This window comes from Mastomys coucha, unplaced genomic scaffold, assembly GCF_008632895.1.
Source record: "Mastomys coucha isolate ucsf_1 unplaced genomic scaffold, UCSF_Mcou_1 pScaffold20, whole genome shotgun sequence".
Lineage (NCBI taxonomy): Eukaryota > Metazoa > Chordata > Mammalia > Rodentia > Muridae > Mastomys > Mastomys coucha.
Genome location: NW_022196903.1, coordinates 83989220 through 84006195, shown reverse-complemented (window position 1 = coordinate 84006195; position 16976 = coordinate 83989220). Strand labels below are relative to the sequence as shown.

The window sequence follows — 16976 nt, the reverse complement described above, 5'->3', positions numbered from 1 at the left end:
ACACACACACACACACACACACACACGCACGCACGCACGCACGCACGCACGCACGCACACACACACACCCCAGTTATTTTAAAATGCCTTAGCTAGCTCAAAGACTGGGCAATTCTAATCCTACCCACAGCCAGCACACATTTCCCTCCTGTACTCCTGTCTTAATGCCCTCTAACTCTATATTTTATCTTTGTTGCCCTGGCTCCTTCTGAGTGGCTCCCTAGTCTCTGCTGCCCAAGACACTTCTGGGCAGCCTCTCGGGGGCCACATTCCTTCTCACCTACATTTTGGATGATTTTCCTTCTACAGCAATAAATCTGATCTGTCTCCCTATGAATTAAGGTGATTGTCTCATTTCCTTTCTCTCAGTTTCTAGTCCATGCAAATCTAAAGATCCTGCCTCAGTCTGCCTGCCCAGACACTGGCCATTGGCTCTTTTTTTAAAAATTTAATTTAATTAAAAATTTTCATTGGATATTTTATTTATTTACATTTCAAGTGTTATCCCCTTTTCTGGTTTCCCCTCCAGAAATCCCCATCCCCTTCCCCCTCCCCCTGCTTCTATGAGGGTGCTCTATGAAATTGACAGGCAAATGTTGAAACTTGAAAATATCATCCTGAGTGAGATGACCTAGTCACAAAAGAACACACATTACCACTCACTGAAAAGTTCAAAATACCCAAGATACAATTCACAGACCATATGAAGCTCAAGAAGATGGAAGACCAAAGTTTGGATGCTTCACTGTTTTTTAGAAGGGGGAACAAAATACTCACAGGAGGAAATGTGGAGATAAAGTGTAGAGTAGGAAAGGCCATCCAGAGATGGCTCTACCTGGAGATCCATCCCATATATAGTTGCCAAATCTGGACACTATTGTAGATGCCAAGAAGTGTTTGTTGACGGTAGCCTGATATGGCTGTTTCCTGAGAGGCTCTGCCAGAGCCTGACAAATACAGAGGTATATGCTCACAGCCAACCATTGGATTAAGTGTGGGTTCCCTGATGATGAAGGAGTTAGAGAAGGGATTGAAGGAGCTGAGGGGGTGTGCATCTCCATGGAGGGAGAAACAGTGTGAACCGGCCAGACCTCCCGGAACTCCCAGAGACTGGACCATCAACCAAAGAGTACACATGGAGGGACCCATGACTCCAGCTGCATATGTAGTAGAGGATGGCCTTGTTACACACAAGTGGTAGGATCAGCCCTTGGGCCTGAGGGGGGGTTGATGTCCCAGTGTAGAGGAATCCCAGGGCAGGAAGGCAGGAGTGGGTGGATGGTAGAGAGGCAGGGGAGAGAGGATGGGATAGGGGGTTCTGGAGGGGAGACCTGGAAAGGGGATAACATTTGAAATGTAAATAAAGAAAATATCTAATAAAAGAAAAAAGAAAGTTTAAAAAATAAACAAATAAATCTAAAAAAGATTAAATGGAGATTTTTCTAAAATAAAATGGTATAGCATCATTAGGGAAAATTAAAGTTTTACAAGGTTAATAGACTGTAAGTTCAGTGTACTAGTAGAGCTTTAATAAGTTTTACCAAAGTTTTACTGAGTGATTTGCATTGAATTACCATGTTCTTTATATAATACATGGGTTTGATTACTTCAGTCTTGATTTCAGCAAAGTCAGAAACAAAACAAAACAAAACAGGCAGAAAATGAAAAGACAGAGGCGGCGGGGAAGGAGGACGAGAAGAGAGACAAGGAGGAGGAGAAGAGAGAGAAGGAAGAGGAGAAAGAGGAAGAAGAGGAGGAGGAAGAGGAGGAGTAGAAGAAAGAGGAGGAGGTAGAAGAAGAGGAGGAGGAGGAGGAGAACACAGGTTGATTCACAGATACTTGACACTCTGTCTATTAAGAAATGAGTCACAGATGAAGTGACATAGGCTTGTGAAAGTTGGTTCCATGTGAGAGTCTGAGGGTGAAACAGTTTGATGGACAGATCATGGAAATGATACAGTCAAGGCGGAAGAAGTGACCAAGAAAAACCAGAGCCCTCTTTCATTAGAGTCAACCAAAGGAATATCCCCTGCAGGATGACAAAGTTAGCTTGCCTTAAACTGCAGAGTTCAAAGAAGCCAGGACTGAAGACACAGCGTCATTCTGAAGTTACTGCAATCAGGGAGAGAGCCCTGTAGTGCCTGGCATCACCAAATGAGCCTCACACAGATGACAAGTGCTCAGGACAGTGACCTGAACTTGTGATCTTGAGGGAGATAGAGAGTGAAATGGGAGGAGGAAACCCTTCTGTAGATGACCTGCAGGATGGCGCTTATGTCCCTGTGTGTACCGATCCAAGGAGAAGTAGGAAGGACAGACACATCTGTTTCCTTCTCTCAACATAAAGTCAGCCTGCTCATGTCCTGGTGTGGAGAGGGTGTGTGAAGCTCATGGTTTATGTCAGGGCAGATGAAAACCTGCCTGCTCTTGCATTCATAGATCAGTGAATTATGCTCTCACCATCACACAGCTCACCTTTACTATATCCTCATGCCCCATCCCCTCCGTGAGCTAATGTGAGATCAACACAGCCATTTGGATGTGGAACAGATGCTTCTACTTGCAGGTGGGATAGGAATGAGTTGGAAGAGAACAGTGTGCTCTCTTTGTTGCACAATTCTATCTGGAAAACTAGGAAGACTCAGTGAGGTGCTGGTGCATCAGGAAAGAAAGTCACCAGTAAGCAGGTGTCAGCTCTGTGTCTAGAGAGGCCATGAAGTACAGGAACTGCAGAATGCCATGTCAAATTTCTGGGAACATCTAGGCTAGGAAATGATGGCTGCTTCTGAAGGTATATTGAGAATTAATCACTGTTATCTTTTTTTTTAAACAACTAAAACCATTCTGGGTACCCCTTGCGTACAAACTTACAGCTAGGATGTCAAACAATACTTTCACACGTACCCAGAAGCAGCCAGAGAGTTAAGTGCACTTTTGAAATACAGACACAGAAGGCTGCAGAGAAGCCTCAGCTCTGACCCAGCTGTCAGCCTGGGAGGCCACAGCCTGCAGCAGACTCTGCTTGCCTCTTCAGCTCAGTGAGGAAACATCAGCCAAGCCAGGCTCTCTGCACAGCTCTCACCCTCCCTCCTGGTCTTAGTCACTGCATGTCAACAGTAAGAAAGACGTGCGCTTGTGTTTGCCTGTTTGATGTGTTTATGAAGAGATATAGACAGAGAAAATCTAAGAGTTAAGCACAGAGCAGGACAGGATGCAGCTTGACCGACTTTCTCTGACTAGGGCAAGGGAAGGTTTGACATACAGGGACATGGTTTCTCTTAAGCCTTTGGAATTTGGATCCTGGTTCTTTAGACACCAGGAGCAGAAGCTACCACTGTGTTCACTGTGTAATTAATATCTAGAAACCTCCTCAGAAAAGTCTCCTCACAGAACATGTGTATTGCACACACACACACACACACACACACACACACACACACACACACACAATGAGCCAAAAGCATTGGTGTGTAATTTCTGAAAATGAATCTGGATAAATTCACTTCAGGAGAAAATATTGGTGGGAACCTTGAAATAGTGAGAGGTTGTCCCTACTAGATGATGCTGGTACATTGAGGAGGGGCCAACCTCCTACTATTTCCTCCCAAACACACCAGAATTGTTTTTAATTACTCACAATACAGATGTGACACACATCATACATAATTTTGTTTCAGACAAGAATATAACAAAAGTAAAAGGAAGGATTTGAATGGAGCTATGAAATGAAAACATCAATTTTTTATAATAGGTACCCAAATAGTTTTAAATCACTATAATATACTCCATCATACAAGGAGCAATGATGAATTTCTTCATTTTGAGTTATTTAATTAAAACAAAATGTAAATATGAAACTTTGCTGATTCTAATGGGAAATTAACTAATTTTTAGGGGTTTCAGGAAATATCCTAAAGGGGAAAAAATCCTCTTTACCCATGTCGAACATAGTCCTCTATGGTGGGGGGGGGACTATGCTGTCCAAGCTCAGCATCTCCTCTGCAGATGCTGAAAACCTTCCCTTCCTGCAACCCCCAGCCCCTCCTCTCACATCCTGCCTTAGACCTGACCACCTTCTGTTTGTGCACTGAGGTGCAGGGCACTTACCCAGGTGGACACGGCATGGGGACTCTGTGGCTGAGGAGATCCTGCTTAGGTGAAAGGGCTCTTTAATGCCTTTCTCTAGCTTTCAGTTTTCTTGTCTGTGGAGGATGACAAGTCCCTGCTGGGGAGTATGGAAGCATGGCATCCCAGTGTAGCATCCTACCTCCCTATTGATCTCATTCAGTCTGTCCTTGATGACGGCCATCTGTAGAGGGCTGGGGACAACTTTGAGTTAGTTGCCTTGCCACACCTGTGGGAGGGATCAGAAAGTTCATGTCACATAGACAACCTTATCTGTTCTCACTTTACTCCTTAGATTTAATTGGGACCAACTTCATTCTTCATCATGCTTCTCTTTAAGATGTGTGACTCCTGTGCCTCTCCTAATACTTCTCTAAGGGTCTTCTCCCTACAGTGTTGACTGACAGTCTGTCCCTGGGCCAGCCCTCCCATGGAGCACCTGGTTTCCATTTACTATATATTTTATATTCCCTGGTTTCTGAACTGTTTTTCAGGCTCTAAGACATGAGTGGATTATAAAAATGAATCTTAAAAAAAAACCCCTGAAATCAAAAATAAAGATGAGAGTCAAAGCTCAGGGATGAGGTGATCACAGGCAGGTGAAACATAGCTGGGTGTGAGGCCATGTCTGATTGGACCTCAGTCACTGAGTAGCAGGAATTGCCACCACATCCTCACTGATATCATCAGGAAGAGGCTGTGTGATGTCTGAATAGAACTGTATGCATTGTACTACAATCTCATGGGCAGGCATTTTGCACTGCCTGCACCCAGGACTCAAGAGATGGAGACTGGGCATATTTAGTTTAAGAGCAGCCTGGGTAACTCACAGAGACCTTATCAAGAAGAGCAGACTCCCAAATAGGTTTTCGAATGAGAAAACAATACCAGTGTGTTCAAGACTATTCCCCACTTTCTACTCTATGAGGTTCAGTGTATCTAGTTTTACATTAAAGTCTTCGATTCACTTGGACTTGAGTTTCGTGCAGGGTAATAGATACAGATCTGTTTGCATTCTTACACTGAGACTCAGGACGTCCAGCACCATTTGTTGAAAATATTTTCCCCCACCATTATATAATTCTGGCTTCCTTATCAAAAATCAGTTGCCTATGGGTGTGTGGATTCACATTTGGATCTTCAGTTCGATTTCTATGCAAATACCATGTGGCTTTTATTACTATAACTCTGTAGTAAAGCTTGAAATTGGAGATGGTGTTACCTCCAGAAGTTCTTCAGTTTTATTTTATTTTATTTTTTTTAACAGAAGATTGTTTTAGCTATCTGTGTTCCTTTGTTTCTTGTTTTTTCCACATTATTCTTTCAAGGTCTTTAATTCATTATGTTGGAATTATTATGGGGATTGTCTTGACTCTGTAGATTGCTGAATTTAGGGTCCTATGCATCTTGGTATACATTTGGAAGTCAGATGTCAACATATTACATTGGTCCTTACTTTCCACGGTTTCCTTTGGGTCTCCTGTTATTCCCTACTGTGAGAGCCAGGCTAAGTGCTGCAGAGATCTTTGGAATTCACCTCCCACCTGCCCACTACAGCTCTGCTGGTGAAAGATGCCTGGTACTTATTGTCTAGAGTTATGTGGATGTTGAGTATCTGGGCTCAGGTCTCTTTTGTACAGTGAATACTTTATCCACTAGACTTCAGGGGAACTAGAGACAATGCTGTGATATCTGTATGAAGACAATATGTCTTTATTATGAAGAAACATAAAAACCAAATGCCGCTGCCATTTGAACAATATAGCCACTTAATAAGTGCTACACACCATACATCTCATAAACACTCAAATGTATGGCACTTGTTTCCATGCTGAATTGAAAGTCTGTCCATGAAGTGAAAACAAAAAGATTGTAGCCTTTTTCTTGAATCTCCAAAAAGGAATGTGTTCTGCGCCTCTGAGTCTAACTGTTTTGCCACCCTCTATCAGTCAATCCACATAAAACTTACTTTTCTCTCACTGAGTTATCTTACTTTCCACAGCAAGTTCATAGTTTGTCTGTGTTCCATTGTTGCTGGAAACAACCAAAGGTGAGACAAACAGGCAGAAGCCATAAATCAGCTTATTGTATAGAAACAATAGGCCCAGAGGACATCAGTCCAAAAGCTGAGCTCCAAGTTAATTATTAGAAAGATTTTTATGCTTGCTGTGTCTCTTACTTTAGTAATCTAGAGTGACTTATGTTTGCTTGGGTTATTAAACTTCTTAATACAGTGTATTCAATTTCTTATAAGCTGTAATGCTCCCCCAAGAGACAGAATTACCAGATGCTATTTCTAGAGCAGGGTTTCAGAAGAGGTGTGGGGCAGAGTCTCGAACCTCTAGGCAGCAGGCCAGTGTGGTGTAGATATTTCTTATTTTTCAGAACTCCATCCCAAAGCACCCTGTGCTGTAATTGCTTTGCAGTTAATGATTGAACACTATCCCACAGCATGCAGAGGCTGTGTTTTGGTCATATGTTCTGTTAATTCTAGACTGTTGTTTCTATTTTAAATCCTGGGAATTTTGAATCTCTTTATTATCATTATTGTACATGTTACTGTGTTCCTTTTGCACACAGTCCTGTTTTGAAAGTTATGTGTATAATTCCTTTTCTTTCTGGATGGCAACACTACTTATGGCAAGAAATGTTTCTCATTTAACTTTTCAAAAGAAATATAACAGAAAATTGAAATATGAAAAAGTATTTGAATTTTATGCAGGCACAGGAAATAGATTTCTACATATCTGTGCAGCCAAAGCTTTATAATCCTTTCTGTGCTGCCCTGGTTTCTGTTAGTAGAGGAGAGTTTAGAACTTGGTTTGCTCAGTAGGTGGTTCTCATTACTTTTTGTCTTTTCAGGGGTAAAAAGGCTGTGAAAACATCTTACATTTGTCACACACTTACAAACACTATGTGTTATCTATGACCAAGATGAGTAAGAGTCACTTCTTAGGACTTCCTTATTGACTCACTGAGAAACAAAACAAAACAAAACAAAACAAAATGAAACACACCCTTGTCATATCTAGAAAGGTATGTGCTTAAATATTCTGTTACATGTTTATCATCACGTTGATTAAAGTGAATAATTTTGACAGAAAAATAACTTCATATTTCACAAACGCCAAAGCACATAGAGGGCTCACCATGATTGACAATTTTGATGGCAGTACATTGGCTCTTCTTGAAGAATCTTACCCATCAATGAAGACTCAAACATTTATCACCATCTCACACATGGACCTCAAAAAGTTAGTTATATGTTTTTCAATGCTCATAAACACAAAAGGGCTGACTGTAGCATAGATGTGCATCACAAAGATTTGCATATAGTAAGATGTTGGATCATTCAGGAACATAGTTCTTGAGCAGGAGACAATGGTGTCAAAGATGGACAGTAACACAAAGAATCTCATGAGCATCAGGATGGTCTGGGTGGCCCTTTGCTCTGGGGATGTGTTTGGGGAGAGGTTGGTACCTTGAAGATGCTGGGCCTGTTTCCTGTGCCTGCACAAGAAGGCCACCATATACCAAGTCGAGATGACCATGAGACTAATAAGAAAGACATCCCTGATGGCCATCAGTGTAGTAAACATACTCTGCATGAGGTAACTCAAGGGTAGAATAGAGCAGGACTGTGTAACATGAATAAAGTCATTCATGGTCAAATTTGGGGTAGCAATGGTGGATACCAAGAAGTGACTGCTAATTAACATATAGAAGACACTCAGGAAAATAATGGCACATGAGATGTGATGGGGAGATTTGTGCTTGAACTTTGCTAAACAGGAGCTTCTGGGACTGAGGATGATGGCCTGGAGGACACTCAACGTGCTGGTGGTACAAAAGGAGAGACCCCTCAAAATTCTATACAGGTAGACAAGAAATTTACATGTGATGTCATTCCATCCTGTCCAAGAAATAAAAATGTCTGTGGCTATGAATGCTGCAACCAGTAGCATCAGTAGGTGGATTAGGGACAAGAGACCAATGGGCATGTCAGTGAGTCTGGGCCTGTGCCCACGAATGAACTTGAGGATGTGGAAGAGAAGAAGGAAGCTATTGCCTGAGATCCCAATGCCAATTTCAGAGAAAAAAGTGTTCCTTATGTTAGAATTAGTATGGAGTATGATGTTCTTATTCATTGTATGTGAGAATAGAAGCTGAGGAAAAATGTGAAACAATGACTCATCCTGAGCAAAACCTCAAGCATCACTCCCAGATCACTCTTCTGCCCTCAGGAAAACACGCAGTGTCCCATGCATCCTTATTCCACGGAGGACCTCAGCTCCACCTCACACCCCACAGACCATCTCACCTGACCTAAGCTGAGCCATGGCTGGATCCTGTGTCCCACGGTGGTTGCATCAGTGTGTCAGCTCCTTCAACATTAAACACATCATTGATTATGTCTTTTCTACTTAGCAAGTGTGGTTTTTCCTGGAGCAGGAACAGCATCTTAATGATTTTCATGCACAACATCTTGATTTTCAGGAACATTACAGTCAGAGTTTTACTATTTTGGGTGAGTTTGAATGAGGAGAATTTTGTGAAAGACATCAGCACTTCCCAATGAAAAAGATCTCATGGATTGGGTATGCACTTATTCTATTTGGGGCTATTTGCACTCTATTTGTTTTTAAAACCAATTTTCTTAATATATTTATATAACAAATGTTAGCATTTATGATCTGTGAATTCAGACATTTCTCATTCCACCCACAATCTGCCATTTCCTCCAACAGTGACCCTGAACACTCTTAGGCTGAGCTCCAGTCCTCATCCTGAACATGAACACAGCCATGCGCCTGTGTCAGGTGGATACTAGATATATAAGAACATGCTGTTTACACACCAAAACATGGCGGTGCTGCAGCTCAAGATGGTCTCTGTGGATATTTCCCCTGCTGGTTCTCTCATGGAGTGCCTTATATTTGTGTTGTGGGAGAGGTAAGGCAATCCTAATGACTGGTCAGCTCTGTCCCTGCGTGAAATAGAAGATAAAAGATAAAGAAGTTATAAAACAATAGAATATTGGAATGGAGTCCTTTTCAAAGAACTTGAGTGAAAAATTCAATATTAGAGTGATACTCTGTAATTGCATCTTCCATGTTTCTAATCTCAATCCAGAACATCCTCCAAGAAAGAGAAGAGGAAATGGGCAAATGTCAGCAGTAGCATACTCCATGTGTTCTACCTTCAGGATGAGAAGTCAGGCGGAAATAGAACTACAATGAAGTTAGTTGGCATTATTCCAACTCAGTCTTGAAAGACAGGCTCTATAGGAGTCCACATTTCCTTTTTTCATAATTGAGGTTTGATAATTCTTCCGATTCCTCATATGCCAACTACAGATTTATATTCATCAATGTCCTGCTTATTTTGTTGAATTGTTACAGTTTCTTGATTAGACACTGACTTACTAAAACACCATGGCCACACCCATGTTGGGTAGAAAAGCCTTTATTGTGTGTTACTGCTAACAATTCATTATCCAGGGTAGTTAGTGGAGGAACTTAAGGCAGGGAGCTATAGGCAGAAACTGATGCATGATCATGGAAGGTGCTATTTACTGGCTTTTTGTTTCATGGCTTTCCTTGTCTGTATCCTTAAGTATCCACCAGCCCAGGGCCCACACTCACACTGAGCTGGGACCTCTTATATAGACCACCAATCACGGAAATTCACCACAAATATGCCCACACAACAATCTGGTGGGGGAACTAGCTGAACTAATGTTTCCTTCCCTCTTCTTGTGTCAAAACAAAGAAACAAACAAACCAAATCAGCTGGCACAGGTGACCCCTTATCAAGCTGACACACAAAAACATCATTGTTAAACAAAACCCATGTCTGTCTCATTTTCCTGTTCCCAAGATATCATACTTATAGAAAGTAATAGAAACATCATAATATAAAATTCCACATTTTTAAAAAGTTTCATCTCCTTTAAATCTTCAAATCTCTTTCACCATGCAAAGCCTCTCCAAATTTTTCAGTCTCTAAAATATCCATTTTCTCTAAGATTTTCAAAGTTTCTATAAAATACCAGTAGTCTCTGCAAAACTCCTAAGTCTCCATAAAACTCTAAAATCCCTTTAAAAGTTTAAAGTTTCTTAATTGTGGGCCCCTGTAACATAGATAATAACTTACTTTCTTGTTCCCAAAAGGAAGAATCTAGGGCACAGTCACAATCAAATTCAACAAAGTCCAACAGTGTCAAACTGTGTCACATTTCTGGGAATCACTAACAATCTTCTGTGCTCCTCCATAGTGCTGGGAAAGCCTATAGCACACACAGCTTGTCTGTCAGACTCAAATTGGCCTCACCCCACAGTATCTGCTGCTCTCCTTGGTAGATGTCCTGTGGTGCTGACATCTCCAAATTGCTAGGATCTGTATTTCAAGAGGGCTGAAGCTCCATTGGTAGCCTCTCCTTGGCTCTCTTCAGGGATGCTAACCCTGCCATAAGGTGACAAGCTACAGCCTCACTCCCCAATCTCTTCCTGCCTTCAGAACCAGTACCACCTGAGAGACTCTTAAGCCACCAACTTTGCTGTGAGCACAAGATGCAGCTTCAGCAGTATCTGGACAACTGTGTCTGTGTGCTGAGCCCAAGAAAACAGTTTTCAGAAGATTTTAATTGTTCCAGCAAGGCAAATGTTTCACTTTAGTGTTTTTTTTTTTTGTTTTTGTTTTTTGAGACAGGGTTTCTCTGTATAGCCTTGGCTGTCCTGGAACTCACTCTGTAGCCCAGGATGGTCTCAAACTCAGAAATCTGCTTGCCTCTGCCTCCCAAGTGCTGGGATTAAAGGCATGCACGACTACTGCCCGGCTTCACTTTAGTGGTTCTTAACTTAAAGTATTAGTGACTCTCCTAGAATCTTTAAGAGACTCCTGAATTTCCCTCTGAAACTTCCTAAGATAAGCCTTCATCTGAATATGTCCCAGGTGCTTGCCCAGGGGCCAGTCTGGTGGTTGCATTTTCTCAGTTGAGGTTCCTGCTTCTAAAATAACGCTAGCTTGTGTCAAGTTAATTTATGGGTTTGTTTTCCAAATCCCAGTCACAAGAACCAGAACACAGTAGCAGAGAAAAAGAGATAGTTCTGTTGCCCAGTCATCAAGGAAAATGGCAGTTGCTTTGTAAGATGTCATCATGAGCGCACACTCTGGATGTCGTTTTGTGATCTGTGTGAACTGAGCATCAGGAGCATGTTTTATACACTTCTCTTCATGGAAGGAAAACATGTGTAGAATTTAAAGTAGTAGGTGGCATCTACTGACTAACTGACTAACTGACTGACTGACTGAATAAGAAGTGCAAGAATTCTAAAATGCTTTTTCTCACATTGTTTATGGAGATGTGCAAAATAAAATAGTAAATAAAAGAGGAAAGGAAATGAGAAACAGGAACAAAGAAAAGAGTCAAGAAATGAAAAGGAACTTGATCTTTCTGAACAGACACATCGATTGCCCTGTCAGACTGCCCAGGCAGTGTGCTGTCAGCTCTGCAGAGCAGGTGCAGGCTGTGCCTCAGCCCTGCAAGCCTGAAGCTCTTAGGAACGTCAGGCAGGACCAGAGGCTGTGATTCCTCAATGATATTCTCAACATCATGGCTTCAGGGATTCTGGCTTTGAAAGCACTGGGAAACCTTCTTTCTAGAGGTGAAATTCCACAGTAGGAAAGAGAAAACTCACGGTGATGTGATTGCCTACCATCACAAACACCAGCTTACCAGGGAAGACACAGACAATGGTACTCTAGTCATCCTGCTACTACCAAATTTCATGGACCATACAATTCTACATACTTTCATATAACAGCTATCAGTGTCGAGCAGTGGTGCCACACACCTTAATTTCAGAACTTTAAGGCAGAATTTTGTGGATGTTTGAGTTCAAGGCCAAACTGGTCAACAGAGTGAGTTCCAGGACAGCCAGGGCTACACAGAGAAACCCTGTCCTGAAATACCAAACAACAGAAAGAATAAGTAAGCCACGAAGATGCTAGACAGATGAATAATTTCTATAGAAAAAGGTCCTCCTCAGATACAAGCCACAAGGAATTCTCTAGACTGTCTCCTCCCAGCTGAGCCTCAGCAGCTCACCGCTTCCTGGTTGAGCATGGGCTAGGAGACCAGGAGAGAGGACCCACACTCTTTGATCTGCAGAATTAAGGGACACTCATCTAACACAGAGGGCAGGAGAGAGTAAGCTGTGACAAGCCTGGGATAATCCGTTGTACCATGCACTGTGATTGCATTTTACACAATAACAAAGCAAGCTACTTTCAAGAGTCATGAAATTCTGTATATAGTGTACACAGCACTAGGAAACGTCACTGAGTTCTGAAATGGGCCTCACTGGGGGAAAGGAAAGGAAGGTACTTGCACAGATTAGGAAAAGAATCTCGTATGGAACAAGAAATGACAAAGAGGAACCTGAGCAGGCTTAATTTAAAGTTGTTTGTGAAGGCTGTGCTGCTCATTACAGAATAATTGAACCCCCCTCCTACAGCCTTTGTATCATTCCACAGTTACACAAATCATAGACAGCTGTGACCTATGGGATCATCAAGTAGAGGGATTTGGTAGGTGACACTGGTCAACAGCTTGAGGGTGAGGTTACTCAGTCAGGATGTCTACCTTTGGCCCAATACTAACTTAAACCTAGAAAGACACTAGGGAGAAATGGCTGATACACCAGAGAAGGCAAAAACATCACCAAGCAGGTCCCCATGCTGTTTCTGGGGGTGCCTGAAGTAAATGAACTGTAGAAGTGTGAGGGGCAAACCATGCAGAGCCCTTGAGCTGAGGGAAGGCAGCCTTTTCTGAAAGACTGTGTAAGAACTGTATTTTTAAATTTTAAAGACTTTGTAGCTCTGTCTTCAGGCTCAGACTGGCAGTGGGAATGTTACCTGGTGTTTCTAAATAAAGCTCCAGAAACAACAGGAAAGGATAACTCCAGTGAAGTAACATGGCATAGACTCCAGCCAACAACATGGACCCCGCACAGTGCTGCAGCACAACCTGCTTCCCTCATCACCCAGTGATGCCTCCTGAGAGGATTAGCTTTGCTGCTAAGCAGCTCTGACCTTCCTTCTAAATATTGGGTTCAGTAGGATGATGTTCACTATTTATTTAACAATCTGGGTCCTGGAGCCTCGTCACCACAGACTCAGTTGACCGCTCCTACCAGCAGAATGAGGATAATGAATGACATAAATTGTGAAGTTAAACAGGGAATGGGATGGCTCTGATGAAGATTCTAGTCAATAAAGGTCAGCAAGGAGCCCCTTGTTAGGTGAGGTTTGAACACACAACCCATTTCTTTTCAAAGGCTTTCAGAACTTCTAAGCATTTACTATAGAAATCAAGTACATAATCAACAGAAGCAAAAATGAATATATTTGCTTAAATTTAATGTTAGAACATCACTCACTACCTTTCAAGATGCATACAAAGGATCACTTCTGAAATCCTCTGGAAATCACACCATACAACTTATGTATGATAAAGTAAATTTGGTAACTAGTTCAGAAAAAGAAATTGAAATTAAAATTAACTGATATCTTATAAAAATTAAGTAATTTTAGAACCTTAAGAAATGAATATTCTAGGGAAAAATGCACTTAATGCAGTACACAGTACCTTGTGGTGAGGGCCTTCAGACTCAGTTTCTCCATGGCAGAGGCTGAAATTCCCCCTGCAGCTCCAGAACGCCTCCTTCCATAGCCTTCCTGGGTCCCAACTACCTTCTGATTCTGTGCTTACTCAGGGCACTTACCCAGATGGAAGTGGTGGGGCAGGTAGACTCTGAGCCTGAGGAGATCCTGCACAGGCTTAGCTGAAACCTTTAAAGCATCTCTGCAGCCTGTAATTTTAGAGACTGTCAGTGACAAGTTCCCACTGGAGAGCATGGACATGTGGCATCCCACTGGAACATTTGACCTGTTGAGTTGACTCTGCTTTGTTAGATAACAGCTGTCCTGGGAGAGCTGGGCCCAAACTTTTCACTGAGCTACCTTGGCACACTTGCAAGTTAGATCACGACACAATACATTCAACATGACCTTGCTAATTTTCTCCTCAGGCAAAATGCGTACAAACTAAACTTCTACTGCATAATCCATCTGCTTAACTGTGAGACTCCTGGTGCCTTCTTTGAGCTTCCATGTTTCTGATCAAATCTATACAGTAAGTGACAGGCCGCTTCTTCCAGGGCCCTTCAACACACGAGAACCTGTATTCAAGAAATCTTGATTCTGTGTCCAGAATGACTTGCAGATTTCCAGCTCTTAGTAAACAGTCAAAATGAATTTAATGGAAATACAGAGATAAAGGAAGATGTGAGAGTTTGTGGATGTGCAATCATAGGCTGCTTGAACATAACTGTGCCCGAGGTCAACCCTGAACTGAATTCTTCTCCCCAGGAAGTTGAATGGCCAGTTTCTCCTTCATGTTGCAGTCAGGAAGTCTTCACATCTGGATGGACAGAAATGACATGCAAGTTTGATTTTGTCCTCTAGGTACTTTACATACTGTAATATAAATATCCTAACAAATGGAGCTATGGCCCATACTCTGAAAAGAATCTAATCATCCAGGGTAGACTATTCCTGTTTTGGGGTCTCAGAGTTAGAAGATAGCATTTTATAATACCCGTTCTCCATATGTCAAGAGTTCATAGAGAAGCAAAGCATGAAAGATTAGCTGTTTCCAGAGAGGACTGGAGACTTAAGAAACTAAACGTATCTAAGAAACCAAGGACCAAAACATCTACTGTCAAAGATTCTACACAAAGGACCTGGGGGAGTGGAACTTCAGAGGAAAGGCAAAGCATCCATTAATAAATATCCAGTTGATGCCAAGGGGGAAGTCTGAACACTGCACAGTGTCTTTATGAGTGTGTTATGCTCACACAACAGGCATAGCTCAGCTGAGGAAGAGGAAGACCACAGCATGGAGGGCACTGGAAAATGTTCATTCTTTGCCCATTCCTTCCTATAGTGTGCTGGGCTTCTGTCCTAATTTTGTGCACAGGACATTGCCATCCATTTGTCACCCAGTTCTCTAAAAGAAAATGGGGCTGGTGTGGCAAAGGTGTTGGCCTGGCAGAGGAGGTGGCCTTTGTCCCCTCCCCTTTGCTTTATGAAGCCACTGTTCTCTGGGGGAACAGAGTCCTCTTGGATACAGAGATGCAAGCACACATTCTAGATCCAAAATGGACTTGCTCTTTGACTCTGGTCTGGTGAATCAACCTTGCTGAATCTTCACTTCTCTCAATTTTTAAAATCTATGAGCATTTTTCCTGTTTATATGTATGTTCACTGCCTGCTTGCTTTATGCCTGACTGAGATCAGATGCAGGTACTCGATCCTCCAGAGCTAGAGTCTTGCACGTTTGACAGCCTTACGTAGGTGCTAGGAATTGAACTGGAATTTCTCAGAAAGTGGCCAGTGCTGGTAACTGATGAGATTTGTTCTCAGCTCCTGACATTCCAAATATTTGTATTGCTAAGTGTTCACACTGCACTGTACTTTGATTTTCATATAAATTCTTGGATATATTTGCTGTTTTTATGAAGAATGGCTTTAGAATTCTGATGGGGATTGCATCTAGTCTGTGGCTGGCTTTTGATAGCAGAGCCATTAATCCTGTCAGTTCAGGAGCATGAGGAATCCTTTGTCTTTAGGAATTTTTTCTTTTTTCTTTTTGGTGTTTAAAAATGTTTATTGTGTACTTCCTTCACATCTTTGTTTAGATTTAATCCAAGGCAAGTTACCTATTTAATTATTCACTTACGTGGCTGGTGAGATGGCTCAGTGGGTCAGAACACTGACTGCCCTTCCAAAGGTCCTGAGTTCGGATCCCAGCAACCACATGGTGGCTCACCACCACCAGTAATGAGATCTGATACCCTCTTCTGGTGCATCTGAAGCCAGATACAGTGAATTACACTGGAGTGAGTGGGCCGGAGCGAGCGGGCCAGAATGAATTGGGCCAGCAGAGGTCTTGAGTTCAATTCCCAACAGCCACACACATGATGGCTCACAGCTATAGTGTACTCATACACATAAAATAATTATTCACTTACTTTAGATTCTTGTGAATGGGATTCTTTCTCAACAGATTTCTTATCACTACACAGGAAAGCTGCACATATTTAATTGTGTATCCTCTTCCTTTGTGGAGTTCTAGGTGGCCAAAAATGTTCTCAGGTTCTTTTATGTACATAGCTACAAATAGCCTAACTTTTTCATTTCTATCTCCCTTATCTCATTCTTATGGCTTCTTGCTCTAGCTAAGCACTAAATAATAGGAAATGGTGGCGCCCTGCTCTTACTCTTCATTTTCGTGGACACACATGAGGTTCCCCAATGTAGTACAATGTTGACTATTGATTTGTCAAATATAGCCATTATCATATAGGTATCATGGAAGAGCTGGCTCTGGGTTTCCTGGGCTGTATGGAGGCCACACATGGCAGGTTCTCACTCCCAGATTGCTGTATGACTTGGAAGAGCTGAGAACAGACCCTCAGGCAACTCTGGCCCAGGGGTCAAAGGGGAAAGGGTAGGAAGAGAGAGCTCTGGCTAGCTCAGGTGGTTGGCTCTGCGGGCTGCTTGGTTTGGTTGGTAGCCATAGCTGGAGTGCAGGGAGGCCTCCCAGCTGGAGGTTAGACATGGCTCTTTAGAGGGAGAGGGAAACCTGTTCCATTGCTCTAGCACAGTGGATCCTGGTGTATAGAGAAGGTCCATGGTTTTAGAGCTTTATTGTAGAAAATCAAAGAGAGAGAGAGAGAGAGAGAGAGAGAGAGAGAGAGAGAGAGAGAGAGAGAGAGAGAGAG

General features: G+C 42.3%; 2 protein-coding genes across 2 annotated transcripts in view; one reads left to right on the top strand and one right to left on the bottom strand.

Annotated features, from left to right (window-relative positions):
• The window catches only part of LOC116098246 (vomeronasal type-1 receptor 53), a 60567-nt gene that overhangs the window by 15127 nt on the left and 28464 nt on the right, over positions 1 to 16976 (top strand). The gene's annotated exons all lie outside the window — the stretch shown is intronic.
• LOC116098248 (vomeronasal type-1 receptor 48-like) lies at positions 7283 to 8303 on the bottom strand. The gene has a single exon (XM_031380924.1). The coding sequence runs from the start codon at positions 8271 to 8273 to the stop codon at positions 7341 to 7343; it is 933 nt and encodes a 310-aa protein (XP_031236784.1). The 5' UTR covers positions 8274 to 8303; the 3' UTR covers positions 7283 to 7340.